A 23640-nucleotide genomic window follows, 5' to 3' on the forward strand; every position below is an offset into this window, starting at 1 on the left:
ATACCCCGTCACTTTGTACTGCAACCCTGTCACTTTGTTTACTGAACCCCGTCACTTTGTACTGCAACCCCGTCACTTTGTCTACTGTACTCCATCACTTTGTACTGCAACCCTGTCACTTTGTCTACTGAGCCCTGTCACTTTGTCTACTGAACCCCGTCACTTTGTACTGCAGTAGACAAAGTGACGGGGTTGTAGTACAAAGTGATGGGGTTCAGTAGACAAAATGACAAGGTTGTAGTACAAAGTGACGGAGTACAGTAGACAAAGTGATGATGTTGCAGTACAAAGTGACGGGATTCAGTAGACAAAGTGACGGGGTTGCAGTAAACAAAGTGACGGGGTTGCAATACAAAGTGACGGGGTTCAGTAGACAAAGTGACGGAGTTCAATAGACAAAGTGACGAGGCTTAGATTGGATTCAGTCGCAATAAATGGTGAGCGTGACTCTCTCCAATATTTTCTGTGGTGGTGTCCACTCGCGTTTTGGATCTGATTCATTCTTTGGCTCATGCCTTAAAATGATCTCTCCGAATGGATGGACGGTGTGGATACAAAACATAGTTCATAGTGGGACCCATATAAATAGGTGACATCACTTCAGTAGCGAGTCTCACTGCTCAATGTGGCACTGAATCCTAAATGGAAATGAAAGCGGATTGGCTACTCCCCCCACCACCAGCCCGGTGGTGATGGTGGTTTGTACTCTGTGGGCCCCACCATGATGTATGTGTTTCATCCATTCCATTAATCTATTTTTACATATAATTTTAGGGGTTGACCCCAAAAATGAGAGGGATATAAATCTTATATGGACCACACCACAAGAAAACAATGGTGGTTGGATATCCATCGTTAAAGTCCTCCTAAGGCCCACCTTACTGTTTATTTGACATCCTAGATGAAGGGTAAAAACAAAGACAAGCTTGATCCAAAACTTTTATGGCCCCCAAAAAGTTTTTAATGGTCAACGTTCATTCAACACTATTTGATGTAATGTGGTCCACTTGAGATTGGGTTATATCTCATTTTTGGTCTCTGATCATAAAATGATCTAGAAAAATAAATGGACGGCATGGATGAAACATATACATCATGGTGGGCTCACATAGTACCGAGTGGCTGGGGAGTAGCCAGTTCGTTTCCAATGGAAACCGTGGACGCGGATTCACCAGGGAAAGCCTGTTGCATGAAGTTCCAATACTGGGATGTATGGTGGGGTCCACCATGATGTTTATAAGAATTCCAATCCATTCATCCATTTTTAGAGCTCATTTTAAGACATGTAACCAAAAATTAGGATGATCAAAAACTCAACTGGGTCATACAAGATGAAACAGTGGAGAAAGAAATTCCTACAGTTGAAGCCTTCCTAGGCATCTTGGTGTTTATATGCCATCCAAACTGTTTATAAGGTGGGATGAAGTGAAAACACGAAAATATTAGACCGATGCAAAACTTTTGTAGCCATATAAATATTTCAACAGTGGACACTAAATCCCCACTGTTTCCTCTCGTGTGACCCATTTGAGTTTTGTATACACCTCAGTTTTGGTATTATATCCTAAAATGATATCTAAAAATGGATGAACGGGTTTGATTTATCACAAACGTCGCAGTGGGCCCATCCGGAATCCTTGCGCAGGATCTTACTGCAAAAGACTTTGGCAAGAAATCCGCGTCCCCGTTAGACACGTGAAATCGGATTGCGTACGAGTCTCATCGTACTGAGTAAACTCTGCTAGGCCTACTGTGAATTCATGTGGTTTATCCACGCCGTCCATCCGTTTTTTCAGATCATTTCAGGGGTTGAGCCCAAAACTAAAGTATATCAAAAGCTCAAGTAGACCATACCAAAGGAAACAGTGGAAGTATTGATTTTCACCATTGAAAATGTTTCTAAGCCCCCAATGATTTTATTTTTCATCCAAACTGTTCATAAGATCACAAAGACATGGATGAATGGAAAAAACAAATATCATCTTGATATAAACTTCTGTGGGCCCCCAACAACTTTTCAACAGTAGAATTCAATTCACACTGTTTCAGGTGGTGTGGTCCACTTGATCTTTGGATATAATTAATTTTTGTTATAAAATGGTAAAAATACATGATAAAAGAGATGAATGGAGTTGATACAATGCACGTGGGCTCCACGGACTTTTCTCAGTACACTTAACCTACTGATTTACTCGGCACGCAAACCGCTACCCTTTAACGTCTCCGTTATACTTCTTATTAAATGTGTTTTTTTAATATATTTAAAAATTTTGATGATATGGCACTTACCTTGACGTTGACCAATGAAAACGCGGGAGGCAGGGTGTTACTGCCTACGAGAGGCAAAGAATCCGAAAATTAAAAAAAAAATCGAAACCCTGTATAATGTAATGTGAGATTGAAAAAATAGCATTCGATTTTCAAACAGGTAATCGTTGTGGAATGATGTAATAATGTACTAAATCCAACTAAAATCATTTAATGCCACCTAATCTCACCCGCCAAACAGGCACGGAGCCAAATGCAAGGAAGCCGAAGCCAAGAAGCCAAGCCAGGGGCGGAGTACTGACACCGCTGCCGAGCGCGAATGGCTTCTCGTGGTAAGTGCGGGAGGTACGGTATGGTGCGCGATTGCGCAAGCGTCCCAAAAGGTCGGAAACCGGCACGTGTCAGTCAAAAGGGTTGGTGACAGGTGGAAGGAAATCTCCAACCCCCAACCAAACGAGAAAGTTTCCGTGCACTCGCGCAGGTGCACTTGTAAACGTACTCGCCTCACACGAGGACAAAAGTCACACGTGTGTAAAATAGTTGCCACTCATCATGGAATACGTAGGTCCTCGTCTATAAAATCACCTCAATCTAATCATCAAATGAACCTCACGTCTAAAATAAATTTGAAGCATTGGTTAGTTTCTATGAACCGTTCATTTGTTTCACGCATTTGTGGCCCACCTGATGACTGTACCAGATTTTTCAGAAATAGTATTCAAACGATGGGAACTCGATCCACGATGTGGATTTTGGATATCACATGTGCGTACATCATCTCCACGTGTGAGGCGACTAATTCGCATTTCTCCTAGCCGAATTGCATGAGGTATTTGGAGTTTTGACAGGCCACGCTGCCTCGGTACGGGGGTCTGTTTCCACCCTGGATGCATCTAAAATGATGATCTGAACCGTTCGTGTTTTGGATTATATGCTACCCAGGCTATTCTAAGAAATATATTTTTAACAGATGATTATCGTTGAAGATGAATACTCAATGGCTTATAGTCAAATCCAAGTTTCAATGGTCAGGATCATCAATGAAGTATGATTATGAGATCCTTACTTTTATATGGCCGCAGTAAGGAAATGAACCGTTCAAATCAACTAAGTATGAAATAAGGGGTTGGAAAACGGCCACCGTACGGTACAGCGGTAGGTGGCAACGGACCCTATTATAACCCTTAAAATATGCAAGGATCTCAGATCTAACTTATATTATTTTACTTCCATTTCATTTCGGGAGACGTTGGACTCCACGTATTTCAATTGGATTACTATTTCCACGCGCGTATGAAAAATCTGTCCATCAAAACACAGGGACACGTGTCAATATAGAACACATATATAGGATCTGATCCTTCCATCATGTGGGTTGCACTTTTTTTTTTTATATCTCCTTTGTAAATAACAGAAATTCTGACTGTGATTTGGGCTACACCATAAATGGACGGTTCGATAAAGTCTACTTGGAAACTTCTGGTTTGAGTGTTGAGAAGAACCGTAATAAAATTGAGAGGGAAGATCTTAGCATTATTTCGAAGCAGATGGAAAGATACGATCTCCAACACGTGTAGCTTCGTGTGGATGCGCAAGGATCCATACGCGAGTGTAATTATCATCTGAGTAAGACTCCGCGGCACGGACGCGCATAGCTACTGACAGGGTGAGTAGCGAGAGTCGCTACTGAAGTGACGTCACTAGGTTCTGTGGGCCCCATCATGATGTTTGTTTTGTATCCACACCGTCCATCCATTTTAAGAGATCATATTAGGGCATGATCAAAGGAATGATTCAGATCCAAAGCTAGAGTGGACTCCATTTCATGTCGGGAGATGTTGGACTCCACGTATTTCAATAGGATTGCTATTTCCACGCGCGTATGAAAAATCTGTCCATCAAAACACAGATACAAGTGTAAATATAGAACACGTATGTAGGATCTGATCCTTTCATCACGTCGGTTACATTCTTTTATATCTCCAAATATAAAGAACAGAAATTCTGCATGTGGTGTGGGCTACACCATAAATGGACGGTTCGAGAAAGTCTACTTGGATCAATCTGGCTTGGGTGTTGAGAAGAACTGAAAGAAATTTTAGGGGAGAGATCTTAGAATTATTTAAAAACAGATGGAAAGCTACGATCTGTAACAGGTGTAGCTTCGTGTGGATGGGCAAGGATCCATACGCGCGTGTAATTATCAAATCTCAGTATGCCTCCGCGTGCACAAAATTCCATAGGACGCGACGGATCGGAAAGCAGTGTCCACTGCCCAAAACGAGGTACTTGGAATGTATAAAGATAAATCTAAACCATTAATTTAGTTCTTTGATTGCATATATTATCTATGGTTAGAAAGAAAGCAGAATAGATAATCCTAGTCTTATTTTTTTTCAGTTGAATATTGCCCATTAAAATCTTTTATCATTCATATCGTAAGCATATTCCATTCATGTTGAGATTTCAAATGAAGGCCATCCAAGGATGGGCCCACTAGATGGCGGTTTGGATACATTGCTCCAACAGACACAGATTTTGGCAATGTATGATAAACGGCCCTCTAAATCCAGCTCGCCAAACAAAACCTTCTCTTCAATGATTGAATGCAGGGGTGGCGTTACGCGGAGGTTTGCTCATTCCACACGCGTGTGAGATCCCTTACTGATGTGGAACATGTGCTGAGATCCGAATTTTCCATCAGATGGGCTAGACGTTTTAGATTTTTCTACCTCAAATTCAGACCATTTCACAACTCAGGTGGGCCTCACCATACAAGACAAATGGACGGCTAGAGAAAATCTAAGCATTATATCTAACAAGACTGAAACCTCAGATTTAACATATGCGTTCCACATTGGCACGTGTGTCTGGGCAGGGCTTCGCACGATCAACAACAAGCGAACGTACGTGTGCATGTGTGGCTAGACAGAGATCCACACGTTTGGAACAAGCAAACGTACGTGTGCGCTTGTATCTGAGAACCATGCTAGTTTGCATCACAAACAGCATAAAAATATCCTCTCTGATACATGAACCATTGTTCTAGTGGGCCATCAAGTGAACAGGCCATCTCCCAAAAAATCAGGGGGAGTGAACCGCTGTAACCGTCCGATGAGCGACCTGCAATATGAACGGTTAGATCAGCCACCCACATCGAACCATTAAATTCCACAGAGCACTGGATGGTCTGAGTTGTCTGCTCAGTGCGATTTTTTCCCTAGAGACTATCAGTACGGTGGCCTAACAGATCAACGGACATGGATTGCCTGCAGACCAGTGATCCGACTCTGTGAGGCCCACCGTGATGTATGTATTTTATCCACGCCGTCCATTCGTTTTTCCAGTACATTTCAGGGCATGAGCTAAAAACTGAGGCAGATCCAAAGATCAAGTGCACCACACCACAAGAAACAGTGAGGATAATGATGGCCACCGTTGAAACCTTCGTAGGGCCCATCTAACCTGTTCATAAGGTCACATGGACCTAGATGAAGGGTAAACACAAATATCAGCTTGATCCAAAACTTCTGTGGTCCACAAGAATTTTTCAATGGTAGGCATTCAATCCCCTATGTCCACTTAAGCTTTGGATCTGCCTTATGTTTAAGCTCATGTCCTTAATTCATCTGGTGAAACAGATGAACGGCCTGGATAAAACATACACATCACGGTGGGCCCCACAGAGTCCGACTTCTTCTCCAGGCAATCCCCATCCCAGATCAACGGTTCTAAGTTTTGCCACATGCACCTCAAAGAAGAACTGCATACTTGCATACAGATTTTGCACATTTTGATCATTGATTAGGTCAATTTGGAATTGTCAATCATCGATCAGGGCCGTCCATAGCATCCAGGGCTCATGACATCACAGCCGTTGGTTTGGTCTGAGGCAAACACATGCTCCGCGTGGGTATACGGCACTAATTGCCAATTTGCCATGCTGGAGGGCATAAATCGCGTGGGAATGTATAATAATAAAAAGTGCGTGTGCACACTCATACTTTTCGATTGCACACATCACTCTCCATTCATATACACAAACGAATTTGCATACATCTATCCGATTGTGGTGGGTCCCACTTCAGATGGGTCACAAACCAACAAAATTGCAATGAATCGTTGCCAGACCGGTCAACGGTGCAATTTCTACGAACGTGTCCATCAATCAGAGTTTTGGATTAGTCATTGCATGAGAAAAACTTAATTACTCTGGTAGAGTGTGATGGTTGATACACAGGCGCTTACAAGAATATAAGTAATTCAGATTAAACTGTCCACATGATGGGTCCAAGTTTCGATGAATCATGCATGACCCAAAAACACACTTATTTGATTATAGCTGTCTATCAAATTAATTTTCTTAAATAGAAAAATATCCAATGGTCTTATTTCAACAAGCAGTCCATGAATCAAAGGTTAAGATTTTTCTATGAAAATGGCACGTGTTTACTTTCATAGTGCCTGTGTATGAATCATCGTACACAGCCGGAGTATCAAATAACTCCCCTTTTGCCCACAATTTGAGCGGTCTGATGGATGAGTGCATGCGTATGAACCTCTATACACGGCCAGAGTATAGGATAGATAATTACTCCGTTTATATAGGAATTCGTGGGTCAGAGCTTTTTCGCTACCCAAAGTCAAACAAAAAAGAAATAGTAAGTTAGACCTACCCCTACCCGTCTGCCCATCAGGTTTGACTATTCTACGCCTCTATCCGGGCCGGTCACATAGAAAGGTCGTATCTGTGGGTGGGCCCCAGTGCTAAAACTCACTAATCAGAGATTGCCACTGACCATGGAAAATAGGGCCGTTGATGGCCCGTATTGGCTGGGCCATTTGTCCAAGCTCGGCATGTGGTAATTTCTCTATTTAAAGAAAAAATTAGCACCGTAGAAGCTTACTTTTTGTGCCTTTTTTTTTTTATTTTTCCGAATGGCCAAAAATTTATATTACATAAGTAGATTTTTTGAGGTAAAGGAAAAAAGTCTTGAACAAAAATATCCCTGATTCATAGGTAAAAGCAGCTGTAAAAGTATGGGTATTTTCATTTTTATTGGCCGGTCTCTATAGGTAAAGACCTAAATTGATAAGGTAGGTTTTGTTTGGGTCGAAAAATTAAAAAGTGTAGATGGAAGGTCGTGCCTATAGTAAAAAATTACCCCTATTTAAAATGTCATGTATCTCTTTCATATTAGGTATGAGAAATTTTTATATTTATTATTTTTTTTAACCATGGAAAAATCATATGAGCCAATGAATCATGTGTTTTCGCTTTCACCCACTGTCAATTACTTAAATGGAGGATTTGGGTTTATTTTAATTACAAGCTATTAAATATAACTAGTGATTTCAGTCCATATGGATTTAATAATAATTGCATACACACATCAATAATTAGGAGTGGACACAATTTGGTGGGGCAAAATCGAACTGAACCGTTCCCAACAATTGTAGGAAAAATAGTAGCAGAATCTGGACTGTTTGTACCTTAGAACCGCATTCGAACCTGGCTGTAAAAAACCAGTTCTATTCTATAGTTATGGGCTTTATATAATCTAGTCCAATAACATGATTTGTTTTTATAATCCGACCCAAGCACATGATTTTTTTTAATAATCTAGTCCAATTACACAGTTTTTGAGAGATGGAGAAAAGCTACGAAAGAGGGAGAGAATAAAGAAAGATTAGGGTTTTTAAAGAAAAAAATTAATTTAAATATTTATTGCCTAAGGGTTCCAATTCCCGTTTTGATTTTATGGTCTGGCTCACGATTCGATTCTACAAAACCCTAAACTAAGAATCAAACCGAACTAACCGGTTCTTTAATTTTCAGAACTAAAACTGAAATCGGTGCGCTTCAAAAGCGGACCAAACGAAGCCTGGAACTTTCCGGTCCGATTTATCAGTTCTATCCGTTACGTGTGCAGCCCCATCCATTACAATCCAACAAACACCACCTTATATGTAGCCCGGTTGTACAAACGGGCCACCCACATTTGTGCAAGATCTAGGATGTTCATTAAGTGTACCCCACCATGTGTGACATATAACAAAAATGCCCTTCAAAATCCTAAATGGGCTCTTCCGATGGGTTCTTCAACATTGGCCTAACTGGCCTGATTAATAAACAGGCTTAAATTTTAGGCCCAGCTTGGATTAGCTCACAAGACTAATATATAGTCCAAGCCCAACTTGAATCAGGCTAGCCCAAAAGCCCAACAAAATCACTAATTAGATTTCAACACTCCACATACACAATGATGCGATGATGATATCTAACGTGCAGGATGCGTACAATGAAAGCATTACATGGTGGGACCATGGACCTATCAGATGAACGGTCTGGATTGTGTGATGAGCAATATAGTAAAATGTTGAGGCCACGTTTGGAAGTACACCAAATTGACATTTGGAAGAAACATGATAAATTGAACTTACTCAGCTTTTGATTTCTCCCCCACTGAAGTAATACTTTCACCAACGGATTACCAATTAAAAATGGGCCCCACTGGCATCCGAACCATGCATCTAGTGAATCTCCTCTAGAATATTGGAATTACCAAAAATTAGCCCTATCCAAAATTCAGATCGACCACACCATCTGGAATAGTGCTGAATCATGCTTTAAACCTCTAATTTCACATCATGGGGCCCACCTGAGCTTTGGAATGAACTGAAAGATGGTCAGTCTGCTCATTCAAGTAGGATGCACACAACAAACAGGTCAGATATCTGAACTACATCATGATGGACCCTGCACACAATGAACGGTGCACGTCCACTCTCATTGCTCCTTGTGTACGGCTCACTTAATTCATAGGTTGGCCTGATTTTTTGAGATCATGGCCAACATGGAAAAGACCATCTAATGGATGGGGTGGATGTCAAAACAAATAATGGTGGGCCCACACTGCTCGACCCTCCTAGTACAAGCAGCCAAACAGGAATATTTCCCTTTCATATTTCAGTAATGAGATAATGCGAATGCTGCGTTTGGAAGAACTTCAAATTGGCATTTGAAAGAAATATGTTAGTGCAGCCACTTCAATCTTAACTTACCCGGCATTTAAGGTGACATTTAAAGCTACTTAAGATAACCTACTTATACCTCAAGTAATTTATCTTGATTTCTAATCGTTAATCTAAAGTGATTAAGTAACTTTAAATAATAAAAACTATTTATAATTGATCATAAACCAAACTTACTTATCTCAAATTAGTTGCTTATTTAGTATGTAAGTAGAAAAAGGAACTTATTCGGTAGTATCCAATCTATGCAAATGATGTAGAGAGGGTCGCGGACAATTTCAGGGTCTAGATGGATTAGAAAATGCCCGGTCGATAACAAAAGTGATCCATACCATCAGACTTTAATTTTGGCATATTTTGCAATTGAAAATGAGTTGTCGGATGTAAAATATATGATTTTGGGGTAGAACAATCTACTTTAGCTACCTACGAAATTGCGTAAGCTGGATATGCAAAATACCATTAAATCTACATTCGTTTTCCTATGTTAATTATGTTTTTACTATAAATATTAAGTTTTAGTTTGATTGTAACTCTTCATCCATTGGGCTTTAAGAGTTGTGCCCAAAGTGAAAAGTGCTTAAAATAATTAGGAGAACAATGTGGTGAAGTAAATAGGACACTATTTTTTGCTAAAAACCTTAGTATGAATTCTATAAATAGTTAGTTTAAATATAGTAAGTTATGAATTCTAGAAGTTTTAATTGAAATTTGATTCTGAAATCTCTCTCATTGCTTAGTATTCCTATTTAAAGGATTGTAAACTCATTTATTTCATTCATTAATCATCTTATGAATTTTATAGAATTTATTTTTATTTTATTTTTTTCCTTTTTTTTTCCTCATGGATTCAAGAAGTCTCCACGAGGAGTTCAAAGAAGTTCCGTACATCCGGAGTAGTTATCCTCGAGGAATATAGTGATCGATCTCATCATGTTCAACCATGCATCAGCAAATAAGTTACTTTCCTACTTACAGCATTAATTAATCACTATTTGTGGTTTGATCATTCTGTCTTTTTCACCGAATATATTCCTTTTTCTACTTACAATAGGAGGTAAGTAACTTATTTGAGAAAAGTAAATTTGATTTTTGATCAATTATAAATATCTTTTTTTTAATTACTTAAAGTTACTTAATTATTTCAGTTATTAATAAGTAGTAATTAAGATAAGCTACTTAAGACATAATTAACTTATAATCCATGGGATTGTTTAGATGCTCTTAAAATCTCCAAAGTTGTAAATATTTTATACCATGGAGGAGAAAAATGGTGTCAAGCGTTTATACCCCACAAAGGGTTTAAACAAAAAATCTCTTCAAAAGTTTACATCCAAAAATTTGTGGGCCCCATCTTGATTGATCATCCCTATAAAAACCCACTTCCAATGAATGATCCTCATCGTCCATTCAATGCCCCCAGGGAAATGGATGGTTCATGTCAATCATATTCCAAACAGTCCTACCCTTAATTGCCCACCTTTCTAAGAAAATCACTTTGGCTTGAATAGTCTAATATTCCAATCAATGCTTGGGGAAATTGAAAGCTTTTATTGATCATGCTAAAAATGTCCCAACTGTTGATCTTTAACATCCATCCAGCGGGTCCCATCCTTGATAGTCCATCCCTCTAAAAAAGTCACTTGGTGGATCCTATTAGAAAATTAGCGGTCCATATAGACCATATTATAAATAGTTTGATCATTGATCTAAGCCATCCATTAAGTGGGTCCTACCTGCAATTGCCAACCCATCTTAAAAAATCACTCTGATTGAATAATTTTAATCTTTCAATCAATGGATAGGAAAATTGATAGTTCATATTAATCATGTACAAATGTTCCACCCTAAATTGCCTCTCTCTCTCTCTCTCTCTCTCTTACAAAATCACTTTGTTAGGATGATCCTAGCCTCTAATCAATGCCTCAGGTAATGGATGATTTATATCAGTTAAATATGATTTGGTCATTAATCTAGACCATCCATCATATGGGCCCCACTCTTGATTGCCCGCCTACATAACAAAAAATAGTCACTTTTACCAAATTATCCTGACTACCCATTTAATTGTCAAGTAAACTAATGGTAAAATAATAGCCACTTTTATTGGATGATCTTATCTTACCCATCTATTCAATAATTGAGAAAATGAACGGTCCATATTAATCATACTACAAATGCTTCGGTCATCAATGAGATCATTACATTCCACCCTTAATTGCCAGTCTCTTTCAAAAATCACTTTAGTTGGATGATTAAACCATCTAACCAATGCCTAAGGAAATGGATGTATTGATCATACTATAGACGGACAGATCACTGATACAACCATCCACAATCCACAGTGGGTCCCACCTTTGATTGGTCATTCCACTAAAAAAAAGAAAAAGAAAAAAAGAAAAAATGATGTGATCGCTGTCTCAAACCCTCCATCACATAGGCCCCACTTTTGATTGTTAATCTCTCTTAAAGAATCACTCTATCCAATGATCCTAACCGTCAGTTGTTTCCCACTTTTTGAAACTCCATCCCTTTAAAGTGGGGAAACAGATTGGCTACGGACCCTGCCACTAGCCAATGGCTAGTGGACGGTGCTCAATGGGCCCCACCATAATGTATGTGTTTCATCCATTCCGTCCACCCATTCTTCCAAATCATTTTATGGTATGATACAAAAAATGAGGGTGATCCAAATCTCAAGTGGACCACACAGTGTTGATTGAACGCCACCATTAAAAACATCTTGGGGGCCACAAAAGTTTTGGATCAAGCTGATATATATTTTTTCCCTTCATCAAAGTCTGGATGACCTAATCAACGGTTTAATGTCAAATAACCATTACAGTGGGTCCTAGGAGGATTTTAATGGTGGACATTCAATCACTACTGTTTTCCCATGGTGTGGTCCACCTGAGATTTAGATCTAACTAATTTTTTGTATCAAGCCCTAAAATTATCTTTCAAAATGGATGGACGGCGTGGATAAAACACGTACATCATGGTGGGGTCCACATAGCACCGACCACTAGCCACCTGGCAGGTAGGTGGCAGCGTCACTAGCCAAACCGCGTCCAAGTGGGGTCACGATCTGGCACGGTGCACTTTGATACGGAGCCGTTGGATGCTCTTGGAAATCACATCATCCTTTTTAAGTATTGTACTTTGTAAGATAGGGTCCGTTTGGTTGCACCAAATATCAAGAAATTTCAAGATCTGTTGCACCAAAATAATTTTTTTATTAAACAACCAATTTATCAACTTTACCATACTAACCTTGGGCCATGAAATCTGGGCCGTTCCTTACTGTAAATGATGGGAAATAAGAATACATTGTGGCCCACTGTCAGATGCATGGCTTACAAATGCACACTTGGATGTGTAACTATAGACATTGGATGACTGAACTTGATGGGACAATCTCAAACCATCTACTCAATGGCCTGAAAATCAAAACTCTCGTATGGGACAACCATGCGTATACGGACAATCCCAACCGTTCTAATTAATGGCCTGAAAAAGATGTCGACTGTGTAATCGATGCATGGGGAAAAAGGGCCTGTGTTGGGGCAATCCCAACCGTCTAATCAATTGACTGAAAAAATCCCAACCATATAATCAATGGCTTGAAAATGAAAATACCTTGGATCCTGACCATCAGAGAGGTGGGATGCAAATGCACAATTGTGAGGCAGGTAATCGGATGATCCCAACCATCTAATCGATGGACTGAAAGAAATCTCACCTTATAATCAATAGCTGAAAAGGATCTCAACCGTCTGATGGAAGGAAAAGACAAAGGAACTAAGAAAAACATCTCAATCGTCCATAGCAAAAAGAGAATTTGCGGTGAGCGTGGATCGAACACGCGACCTTCAGATCTTCAGTCTGACGCTCTCCCAACTGAGCTATCCCCGCCACATATTTAGAAAGCGAAAATAAAAATATTTCACATATGTGTTGGTATGCAAGTGCATTTAGTATGTTGGGACAATCCCAACCGTCCAATCAATGGCCTGAAACAAATCTCCTCTTATGATCAATGGTGAAATGAGATCTGAACCTTATAATTGAAGATTTTTTTTAAAAAAAGAATTAAGAACAATTCTTAAAATAATATTAACCGTTCATATCAAAAAATATAAACATTCAGTGAGCGTGGATGAACACACGACCTTCAGATCTTCAGATCGTGATGGCTTACTGTTTTGGGACTTTTACAGCCGAACCAAATTATTTAAAATAAATAAATAAATAAATAAATAACCTCTCTTGATAAACAAGTTGCAGAGAAGCTGGGCTGGCCCACTCTTGCTTGGGCTTGGACTTGGACTGAAACTATAAGCCTGCTTTTGGACCCGATTGTGTTTCCAAAGCACAATGAGCAATTGAGGTGGGCCAGATATTCACTCCAGCTTATTAAATATTGCATCTCCGAAAAATAGTAATTAGGCCGGGTCCAATCACAGTTCCTTAGTGGGGCCCACCTATTCTCGGACCCGGTAGCGGTTGCAACTTTCATAGATAGAAACTGTGTAGCCCATGGACGGTTGTATATAAGGGCGGTCCCAAATTTTGAACGGTGGATCCGTACTCTGCCCAATTACTAGATACAATCATTTATATGCATATGTATATATACTTATAGTCTATTAATTTGTTCTGGATTTTGGGTGGGCCCGAGCCAGATCGCGTGATCTAGACCATCCCATTGATAAGTTGTATGAGTGCAACCAGAGCCCAACCCATTTACTTAAATGAGCTACATTTTCTGATCCGAACCCAACCCACTGCATGTTTATTTTGGTCATAACCCTCATCAGAAGTGGGTCTGGCTAGTTGACCTGCTGGCCCACCCGACCCATTGCCATACAGCTATTACAAAATGCTTATTTATTTATTTATTTATGTAGATTTCTCATTTAAAATCACATTAAACTACTCTTATGACTTCGGTTGAGATTCCATAAAACTATTCCTAGGTAATTTAAGGACCACTAAAAAATTGATCGATTAAATGGGTAGGACTCTCGGCATGTGACGAGAACAGTCAATGGACCTGATCAACATTTCCAAAACTAGACAAATCAAATCTTGTCCAATCATCTAGACCCTCTGGGACCATAATTAGCACCTTCAAATTATCTCGACTTGTAAAATATTGTAAATCCAAACGGGTCACAAATTAAGAGTCCCCAACACCTCCCGGAAGCAACCAACGGACAAGATTGACAAAATAAAATTGTGGGCTCGCGGCGAGCAGCCGTGACAGTGACGTCATCATTCCAATTTTCATCTTTCGCTACCATAGGTGTCAAGGAGCCTATTTTGTCCAACAAAATAGTGCCACGTGGACCGTAGGCCCACCACAAGATGACAGCTACCTGGCGCACTTTTTTCTCAACCTAAAAGTTATATTATGACCCTATACATGCTGTAATCAAGAAATAGTAACACGTGTCCACTGTCAACTTACCACTACTTGAAAGTCTCCCTCTGTAAATCCAGCGCAATAACGACCATTCCATCGGACCGGGGAAACTTGGGAGGGACCAAGCGACACATGGAGAGACATGGGGTAGGGTCCTCTTTCTCGAAGACTCTAGAGATCTCAGATCGATGCTGGGCTCTAACCAAACTTAGAAGTTAACCCTCAAGCGGAATTCTATCAAAGAAGTCAGTAAAGTTAAAGAATAGGGTTGGAGTGGTATCCAACCTTTTCTTTCGCAGAAAAAAGGTTTTTTGAGTCTTCACTTTTACTTTTCATATTTCAAATTAACTTGCATTTTAGTTAACACATTTTAAACATATCAACAGCATCCATAATCATTTTTTTATTTCATTTCTACAATCACTTTCCTATTTATCTTTTATTTTATTTTTTTCGCCTACTCGATTTTAAAACCCTATATAGTAAGGGTAGATGTCGTTTATTTTCTCCTTTGCCTGCGCAAAGTCATAAACTCTATGAAGCACAACTAAATATTGCAACATTGAAATTTCTCAGAATCCTTCAAAAAACTATAAAATTTCGTAAGGTGCACGGGCGAAAAATAATGCCTAACCCATTCTTTTTTCCGTAACTAATGTTCTTAATTAGAATATATGGTTGTATACTAACTACAAAATTCACTTGAATTGAAGAATTAATCTTACAATCCCTCGACCTTTAAGATTATATAACTTAAAGGGAATAAACTAAGACAAAGCAAATGTAATTAATAATATAATCTACATACAATCGTCTAGAAAGGGAAATAAAAAAGGTCTTCGGGCATGAAAGCTGGATTGCATGTTTAGCTGCTTCATGGCAAGATGGTCACTGGGAATGATAATTTGTTTGTTATGTGACTATACTTCATTGTATAAAACAATTGGGGTTCCTGAGAGGGATGGATTATCTTTTAAGATTTTCAAAAATGTTTTCAATAAAAATCAGTTGTAATTGTCAATTTATAAAATGATGAACTTCATCATTTTTCAAAATTTTCAAAAATAATTTCAATAAAAATTGGTCTCGATCACAATTGTCAATTTGCGAAACAAATGACTAGATCATATTTAAAATTTTCAATAATATTTTCAATGAAAACCAATCTCGATCGCAACCATCAACTTATGAAACGATGGATTGAATCTTCTAAATTTCTAAAAAAAATGTTTTAGATAAAAACTGATTTCGATTGCAATGATTGATTTGTAAAATGACAGACCGAATCATCTTTCAAAAATTTACAAAAACATTTTCAATAAAAGACCGATCTCAATCATAATCATCGATTTGCAAAATATTAGACCAGATCATCTTAAAAAAATCTACAATAAAATCTTCAATAAAAGATTGGAACTGATCGCAACTATTGATCTGCACAATGATGGACCTAATCATTTTCCTTAACACTAAATTTATCCCCTTAATGGTATGTGTAAGGATTTGTGCTATTGCATTAATAATAGAATGTGTAAGGGTATGTGCTCAATAATAGAGGTTTCATCGTCTCTTGATAATAATGTGAACTTAGGGAACTTGAAACGTTGGGGAACTCATAATTTCAGTTGACCCACTCTTGGTACAATTTTCTATAAGTCGGCTAAGACAATAGTCAGCCGTACCAAGGCTATGCGGTGCAAGATATGAATGCTATCAGCCATAACATAGCCATGCAATGCGAGATGCAACTCAAGCATGCCAATCCTCATCATATATCAGTACAGTTCTCATTCTGAATAATCACCAGGGTTTAATATACTCCAAATGACACTGTCACTCTCCTAGCCGCACAGTCCAAGTAAGCGTAAGAAACCTCACTATCTGTCTGGCCAATAGTTTGCTAATACCTATCTGGTATGTCGATAATGGACCCATTCGCGAGCTGGTTAAACTTAGCCTAGTATTGGCCCCTACCCTCGGGCGAGTAAGGCCACACCCCTTTCCAACTGACCACGACACAGTGGGAGACGGGGCCTCCTGGTATTCGGCCCTCGTGCGCTCATATATCCACTCGGTCTCGATGTTGGAGTCATCCTTTGGTACCATCGGATTTAGAAATTTTTATCCAGGAACATCTATGGCGCCCATATGCTAGAACCAAACATTTTCGGTATCCAATCCAGCCACCCACGATGTGTCTGTGGAGGCTTTGACCTTGATGTCACTAAGGCATACAATAATCACAATCACACAAATGCAAGTGCATGAATCATACTATCAGATATGCAACAATCCTGCGTGTACCGAGCGCTCATGTGGGGCAACTCCGCCTATCTGGGAGCCCATAAACAATCTACCCAGAGGCATATGCTATAATCAGTCACTCCTCATATCAGGCATACATATGATGTGTATGATTATGGATCTATGTTATACATGCTATGTGACGATGGGCTCTGATCAAAATGAAGATGGGCCTAGACGGCCTATACACTGCAAGTATGAGCCTATTAATGGCCCTAGGGAGAGTGACAATGCGGACATTTAACCGATATCATCCTTACAATGTGGGCCTCTAACCATCATTTTTCCCAAGGCACTCCCATTTATAAACATCATTATATACACCACGGAGGAATCATGCATTGCAATGGACCTAATTGCGCCCCATTGGGCCTTAAATACATCAATTGGGCCATATCATATGGGCCTTATATTCATCAAGTGGGCCGTATCAATGGGCCGCACCAACGGGCCTTACGTACATTGCAATGGGCCATAACTCATGGGCCTAGCATACATCACAATAGGCCTCATAATATGGGCCCTATACAAATCAAAGTGGGCCTCAACAAGGACCACCAATACATCAAGGTGGGCCTCAACAATGGGCCTTAAATAATCTCCAAAATGGTTGGATGGTTTGGATGAAACACATGCATCATGATGGAGCCCACACTAATGGAGGGTGTGGATTACAATACATACACAAGTGGGTTCTAAGTAGGACTCACCATAATGTTTATTTTCCACCCAACCTAGGGCCCAACATAATGTTTATTTTTCACCCAGCCTAGGGCCCAACATAATGATATTCAGCCAGAACCAGTTCCATTATGCCAAAACATGCAACTTCAAGAGAAATAGATAAAATAGCTGCATGGATAGCCAAAATGAATTAAATAGGGTCTAACTAGATCCTTTTTGTTCATTGATTAATCCATGTCCCTAAATTAAAAAGAGTGTTTGTGGATTGAAATAGGAGGTTATAATGAATGCATGCATTGGATTTGTAACTATCTAATCTCCTAATCCCAACGGCCTCCTCCCTCTTCAAAAATTTAAAATAATCCATAACAAACACACCCAAGAAACAAGCCCTTCCAAACAGATGTGCCACCCAACGACAATTCCGTTAAAAGATAAAAACCACCAATATCCTTTATCTCTCTTTCTCTCATTTTCCTTTCCTTCTCTCCTCCTCTCTTACAGAGGAAGGGCAGGGACTAATCTCTCTCTCTCTCTCTGTCTCTCTCTCTCTCTCTCTCTGTCTCTCTCTCTCTCTCTAGTCTTGCATGGCACTTCAAGTCTTATTCCTCCTCTCCATTTTGGCTTTGGCCCATGTGGCCACGTCATCAATTTGGGACTCTGGGGCCCATTGGCGCCTCACTGATTTCACCACCCACATGCAAGAAAATGGCCTAGATGGCTATAAGAAGTGTAATGGGGTGATTATGGAGTGCATGGAAGAGGAGGAGGAGGAGATGATGATGATGATGGATTCTAAGGTTAGACGACGTGGGCTTGTTGCTACTACCACCAATCATTTCATTAGCTACGACGCACTGAAGAAGAACATGGTCCCATGCAACCACCGCGGCGCTTCCTACTACAACTGCCAGCTCGAGGAGATGAAGACCGTTAATCCATACCGGCGTTCTTGCACCATCATCACACACTGCCAGAGGATGCTGTTGGAGATGAAATGAAATGAAAGAAAAGAGAGATGGTTTATGGTATTTAATAAGATAGAATATTTTAATCTCTCGATCCATCATTTAATTCTTACTTTTAATCTCAGCCGTCTAATCAATGGCCTGAAAAGATATCGATTGTCTTATGTCTAATTAGTTGCATGAAAAAAAAATACAGTTTTGGGACAATCCTAACCGTCTAATTAATGGGTTGAATCTCAATTTTTACTGATATCCACGCCGCCCATTCATTTTTATAGATCACTTTAGCAATTAATCTCAAAAATGAGGCAGATCTAAATCTCGGGTGGACCACACCACGGGAAAATAGTAGTGATTGAATATTCACCATTAAAACTCTCTTAGGGCCCACCTAATGTTTATTTGATATCCACACCGTCCATTTATTTTTACAGATCACTTTAGGAGTTGTTCCTAAAAATGAGGCAGATCTAAATATCAGGTGGACCACACCATGGGAAAATAGTAGTGATTGAATCTCCACCATTAAAACCCTCTCAGGGCCCACTGTAATGTTTATTTGACATCCTTCAATCATACAGACCTGGATGAAGGCAAATTACCAAAAAAAAAAAGAAAACACAAATATCAGCTTGATTAAAACTTTTGCGGTCCCAGTAAGTTTTTAATGATGAGCGTTCAATCAACTCTATATGTGGTCCACTTGAGATTTAAATCTACCTCATTTTTTGGACAAATACTGTTAATCATATGGAAAAATAGATGGACGGAATGGGTGTAATAATAAATCATGGGTAGTGGCGTGGTCACTAGCCAATCCCTTTCCTGATGGAAAATAAAAATAAAAATTCTCACCTGTTGTAGCAAAAATTTTTATAACCTGCGGTGAGCTTGGGTAGGTAATTGGACAATCCCAACCGTCTAATCAAAGTCCTGAAACAAATCTCACCGTCTAATCAATGGTGAAAAAAGATCTAAACCGATCATAGCAAAAAAAAAAGGCCTCAAACAAATCTCACCGTCTAATCAGTGGTGAAAAAGATATGAACCGTTCAAAGGAAAAAAAAAAGAGTCAGAATCAAATCTCACCGTTTATTTACTAATAACATGCGGTGAGCGTGGATCAAACACGCGACCTTCAGATCTTCAGCCTGACACTCTCCTAACTAAGCTATCCCCGCCACACATCAGTGGTATGCAAGTGCAAAAAATTCAGTGTTGAGACAATCCCAACCGTCTAATCAATGGCCTGAAACAAATCTCATCGATCAATGATGAAAAAAAGATTTGAACCGTCTAATTGAAGATTAAAAAAATGAATTAATAATCATTCTTAAAATAATATGAACCATTCATAGCCAAAAATATAAACATGCGGTGAGCGTGGATCGAACACGCGACCTTTAGATCTTCAGTCTGACGCTCTCCCAACTGAGTTATCTCTGCAAGATATAAAATTTATTAAAATAGCATTACTTGTCTATAAAATACAGATTTCATCTCAGAAATCAGAAAATCTTATCCTTCCAATCAACAATCACTAAATCGAAAACAAAAACAACTTTCAATTGCAACGACCGTGATGATGGGCCAGATGTTAAGTAATCCGCATAAAGAACAGTAGATCCGTCTGGCATGACCCAGGCCAGCTTATTAAACATTGCATCTCTGAGCAATAGCATAATGGACTGGGCCGGGTCCAATCATAGATCCTTAGTTAGACCTAGTTGTGCTCAGACCCGATCCCGGTTGCAACCTTCATAATAGAAAACTACGTTGCCTGTGGATGGTGGTTCCGAGCTCTGCTCAATTACTAGATACATACAATCATGTGTGTGTGTGTGTGTGTGTGTGTGTGTGTGTGTACACATATCATTTATTAATTTGTTTTGGATTTGGGGCCGGAGCCCGATCATGGTGGGCCGCCCACAGCCAACCTGGTGTAGCCCAAGCCCGGTTGAAGAAAGCTTTGCTCGGCTCGTTTGCTTTGTTCGACTTCAGACGACTAGTTTGGTTAAGATGCCTAAGCTGAGCCCAATCCAGTAATGCACGATAATATTAACCACTTAACCACAATCACGGGATAACTAACAGCTTCATAATGTACGTTGTTCTCACCTAATGGCAGAGATCGTGCTGAGATTAATGGACGTGCACTCAGACCAAACAGTATAAATATGGTTCTTAACCTAATGGAACACGTATGCAAAATCTCTCACCCAAAACCCCATTTACACAACTTAGACCCAGATTCCAAGCCTGACTTTGGCATCGAAGGGTCCCCTACTCGAGCCAAGGTCTCCATTGTCATTCATTTGTCCATGTGCTTGGATCTAGGAGTTCGACGAGGGTGAACCAAATTTTTGCATCAATAGTTGCTATATGAAAAAACCTAAAGTGTTGGATGGGGTGGCATGGGTTGTAATTTTGGGCTTAAGTTGGGCACTATGGTAATTTCACATTTTCATATGTTTGAAGGGTTCTAAACACCGATTTTAAAGGAGGGGAAGACAATTGCCAAAAGCTGGATATAACACCTCGAATTTTATGGATCGAGCACGAACTCGATCCCTGATATTTCTGATGTCACTTATGCTTATGCACATCTATCCAAAAAGTGGGGTCCATAGCTAATGCCCAATATACATTTCCAAAATAAACTAAAATGTGTCAAATATAAAGTCTACCCAACTTTTTAAAAAAAATATTCACCGCATCCAACTGAGCGACGGGCCGAATACAACGGCCTGTCTGATAGTTTAAAGTAGGAGAACTCCTCCATATCCATGTACATATCCACCTGCATCCATAAAAATGTCTGGTTAGTGTTTTAAAAATTGTCTTAGAGTGGGAGTGAATGATTAACTCAGTAGTTCCATTAATTCTAAATTACACATGTTATCAACTCAATTAACGTAAGTAATGATAAAACAGGTAAATAGGTACTTCTTAATTACTCTTGTTAAGTGCGTGAATATCATTATAAAATGACGCATAAGCCTTACAATCTAGCACTCCCTTACAAACAACTCCATATATTTCGCAAATGCCAATACTTCCTCATTACGCGACTCCAACACCAAATCACAACAACCTATTCTAGTGCAATGTAATTAGCATGAATGATTAACCAAGTAGCTATTAAGCCTTATTCATTCAGAATATTGGGAAAGGTAGATTACCTCCATTGTATCACTGGTTTCAACTAGATAACTAGGCTCGGAGTGACTATAATGACTCTTTCATCTGTGTCCCTTGATCCGTTTTGGGTTTATCACCCGAATCAGTCATACATGGCAAGCAAGTTGTTATCATAATTGCTCAATATACACTACGGGAAGACTCATCACCCCAACATAAGTCGATAACTCGAACACGGGGTCCCATACCACTAAGCTCGGCTCATGAGTCTTGTAGGAATGCAGTGCTAACAATTATAAGTAGACTCATTCAATGGAAATAAAGGTATCCTAGATTCAATGATAGTTATCACACATTATGAATATAACATGATCGGTTGGGCATTAAGCTAATCTGATTCACATGGGAGAACCTCGGTGCGACATTAGGTACAAAGAATCCTGCGTAGTCCTACTATTATCGATCGTTCGTGTTCAACCTTGGTCAATTGAACAAGTCTAGTATGGCCGACCCAATATGGGCCACCCCTTATATGGATGATTTGCTGACTGACCCATCATCAAAGATAATTATAATCATTAAACTAATAACTAGATAATCACTAACCATTCATACAGAGATTATACATAAATCATAAAATCAGTAAGCATATTCATTCAAGCATTTCATTGAGCATGTGAATCGTGAACTGTTCAAAAGATTTAAAAAAAAGTCAGAATCAAATTTCACTGGCTATTCAATGATCAAATGCGGTGAGCGTGGATCGAACACGCGACCTTCAGATCTTTAGTCTGAAGCTCTCCCAACTGAGCTATCTCTGCCACATATTAAAAAAATGAAAATCAAATTAACTCAGATACTCTAGTAATATGTAAGTGCAAAAAAGTCACAATGTTGGGACAATCCCAACCATCTAATCAATGGCCTGAAACAAATCTCATCATATGATCAATGGTAAAAAAAGATCTGAATCATCTACTTGAAGATAAAAAATGAATTAAGAACAATTCTTAAAATAATCTGAACCGTTCATAATAAAAATGTGATGAGCGTGAATTGAACACCCAACCTTCAGATCTTCAGTCTGACACTCTCCCAACTGAGCTATCCCCGCAATATATAAAATTTATTAAAATAGTATTAGTTGTCAATAAAATATGAATTTTATCTCAAAATTTAGAAGATCTTATCCTTCCAATCATATTAAACATTGCATCTCTGAGCAATGTCATAATGGGCTGGGCCGGGTCCAATCACTATTCCTTAGTTGGGCCTAGTTATACTCAGACCTGATCTTAGTTGCAACCTTCATAGTAAAAAACTATGTTGCCTGTTGACCCAAGTATATATGGGTGGTCCCAAAATTTGAATGGTGGTTCTATTAAGTCTTATTCATTCATAATATTGGGGAAGGTAGATTACCTATGTTATATCACTAGTCTCAACTGGATAATTAAACTCGGAATGACTATATCGGCTCTTTCACCTGTGTCCTTTGATTTGTTTTGGGTTTATTACCTGAATCAATCATACATAGCAAGCAAGTTGTTATCATAATTACTCAATACACACTACAAGAAGGCTCTTCACCCCAACGTAAGTTGATAACTCGAACACAGTGTCCCAAACCACCATTCTTGACTCATGAGTCTTATAGGATCGCAGTGTTAATGGTTATAAGTAGACTCATTCAATGAAAATAATGGTATCCTAGATTCAATTAGTAATTATCACACATTATAAATATAATATGATTAAGCGGGTATTAAACTAATCTGATTGACATGGGAGAACCTCAGTATAATCAGCATT

The 23640-nt window shown here is 39.2% G+C and overlaps 1 protein-coding gene and 2 non-coding genes across 3 annotated transcripts; 1 reads left to right on the forward strand and 2 right to left on the reverse strand.

The window, feature by feature from the left end:
• Positions 1-13145: 13145 nt before the first annotated feature.
• TRNAF-GAA (transfer RNA phenylalanine (anticodon GAA)) lies at positions 13146-13218 on the reverse strand. Its single transcript has one exon. It is a non-coding gene; the product is annotated as a tRNA-Phe (tRNA).
• A 5088-nt stretch (positions 13219-18306) lies between these two features.
• On the forward strand, positions 18307-18720 carry LOC131231743 (protein RALF-like 19). Its single transcript, XM_058228043.1, has one exon. It carries the CDS (start codon positions 18307-18309, stop codon positions 18718-18720), a length of 414 nt encoding a protein of 137 aa, XP_058084026.1.
• A 3856-nt stretch (positions 18721-22576) lies between these two features.
• On the reverse strand, positions 22577-22649 carry TRNAF-AAA (transfer RNA phenylalanine (anticodon AAA)). Its single transcript has one exon. It is a non-coding gene; the product is annotated as a tRNA-Phe (tRNA).
• Positions 22650-23640: the final 991 nt, after the last annotated feature.

Source organism: Magnolia sinica, chromosome 17 (genome assembly GCF_029962835.1).
Source record: "Magnolia sinica isolate HGM2019 chromosome 17, MsV1, whole genome shotgun sequence".
Classification (NCBI taxonomy): domain Eukaryota; kingdom Viridiplantae; phylum Streptophyta; class Magnoliopsida; order Magnoliales; family Magnoliaceae; genus Magnolia; species Magnolia sinica.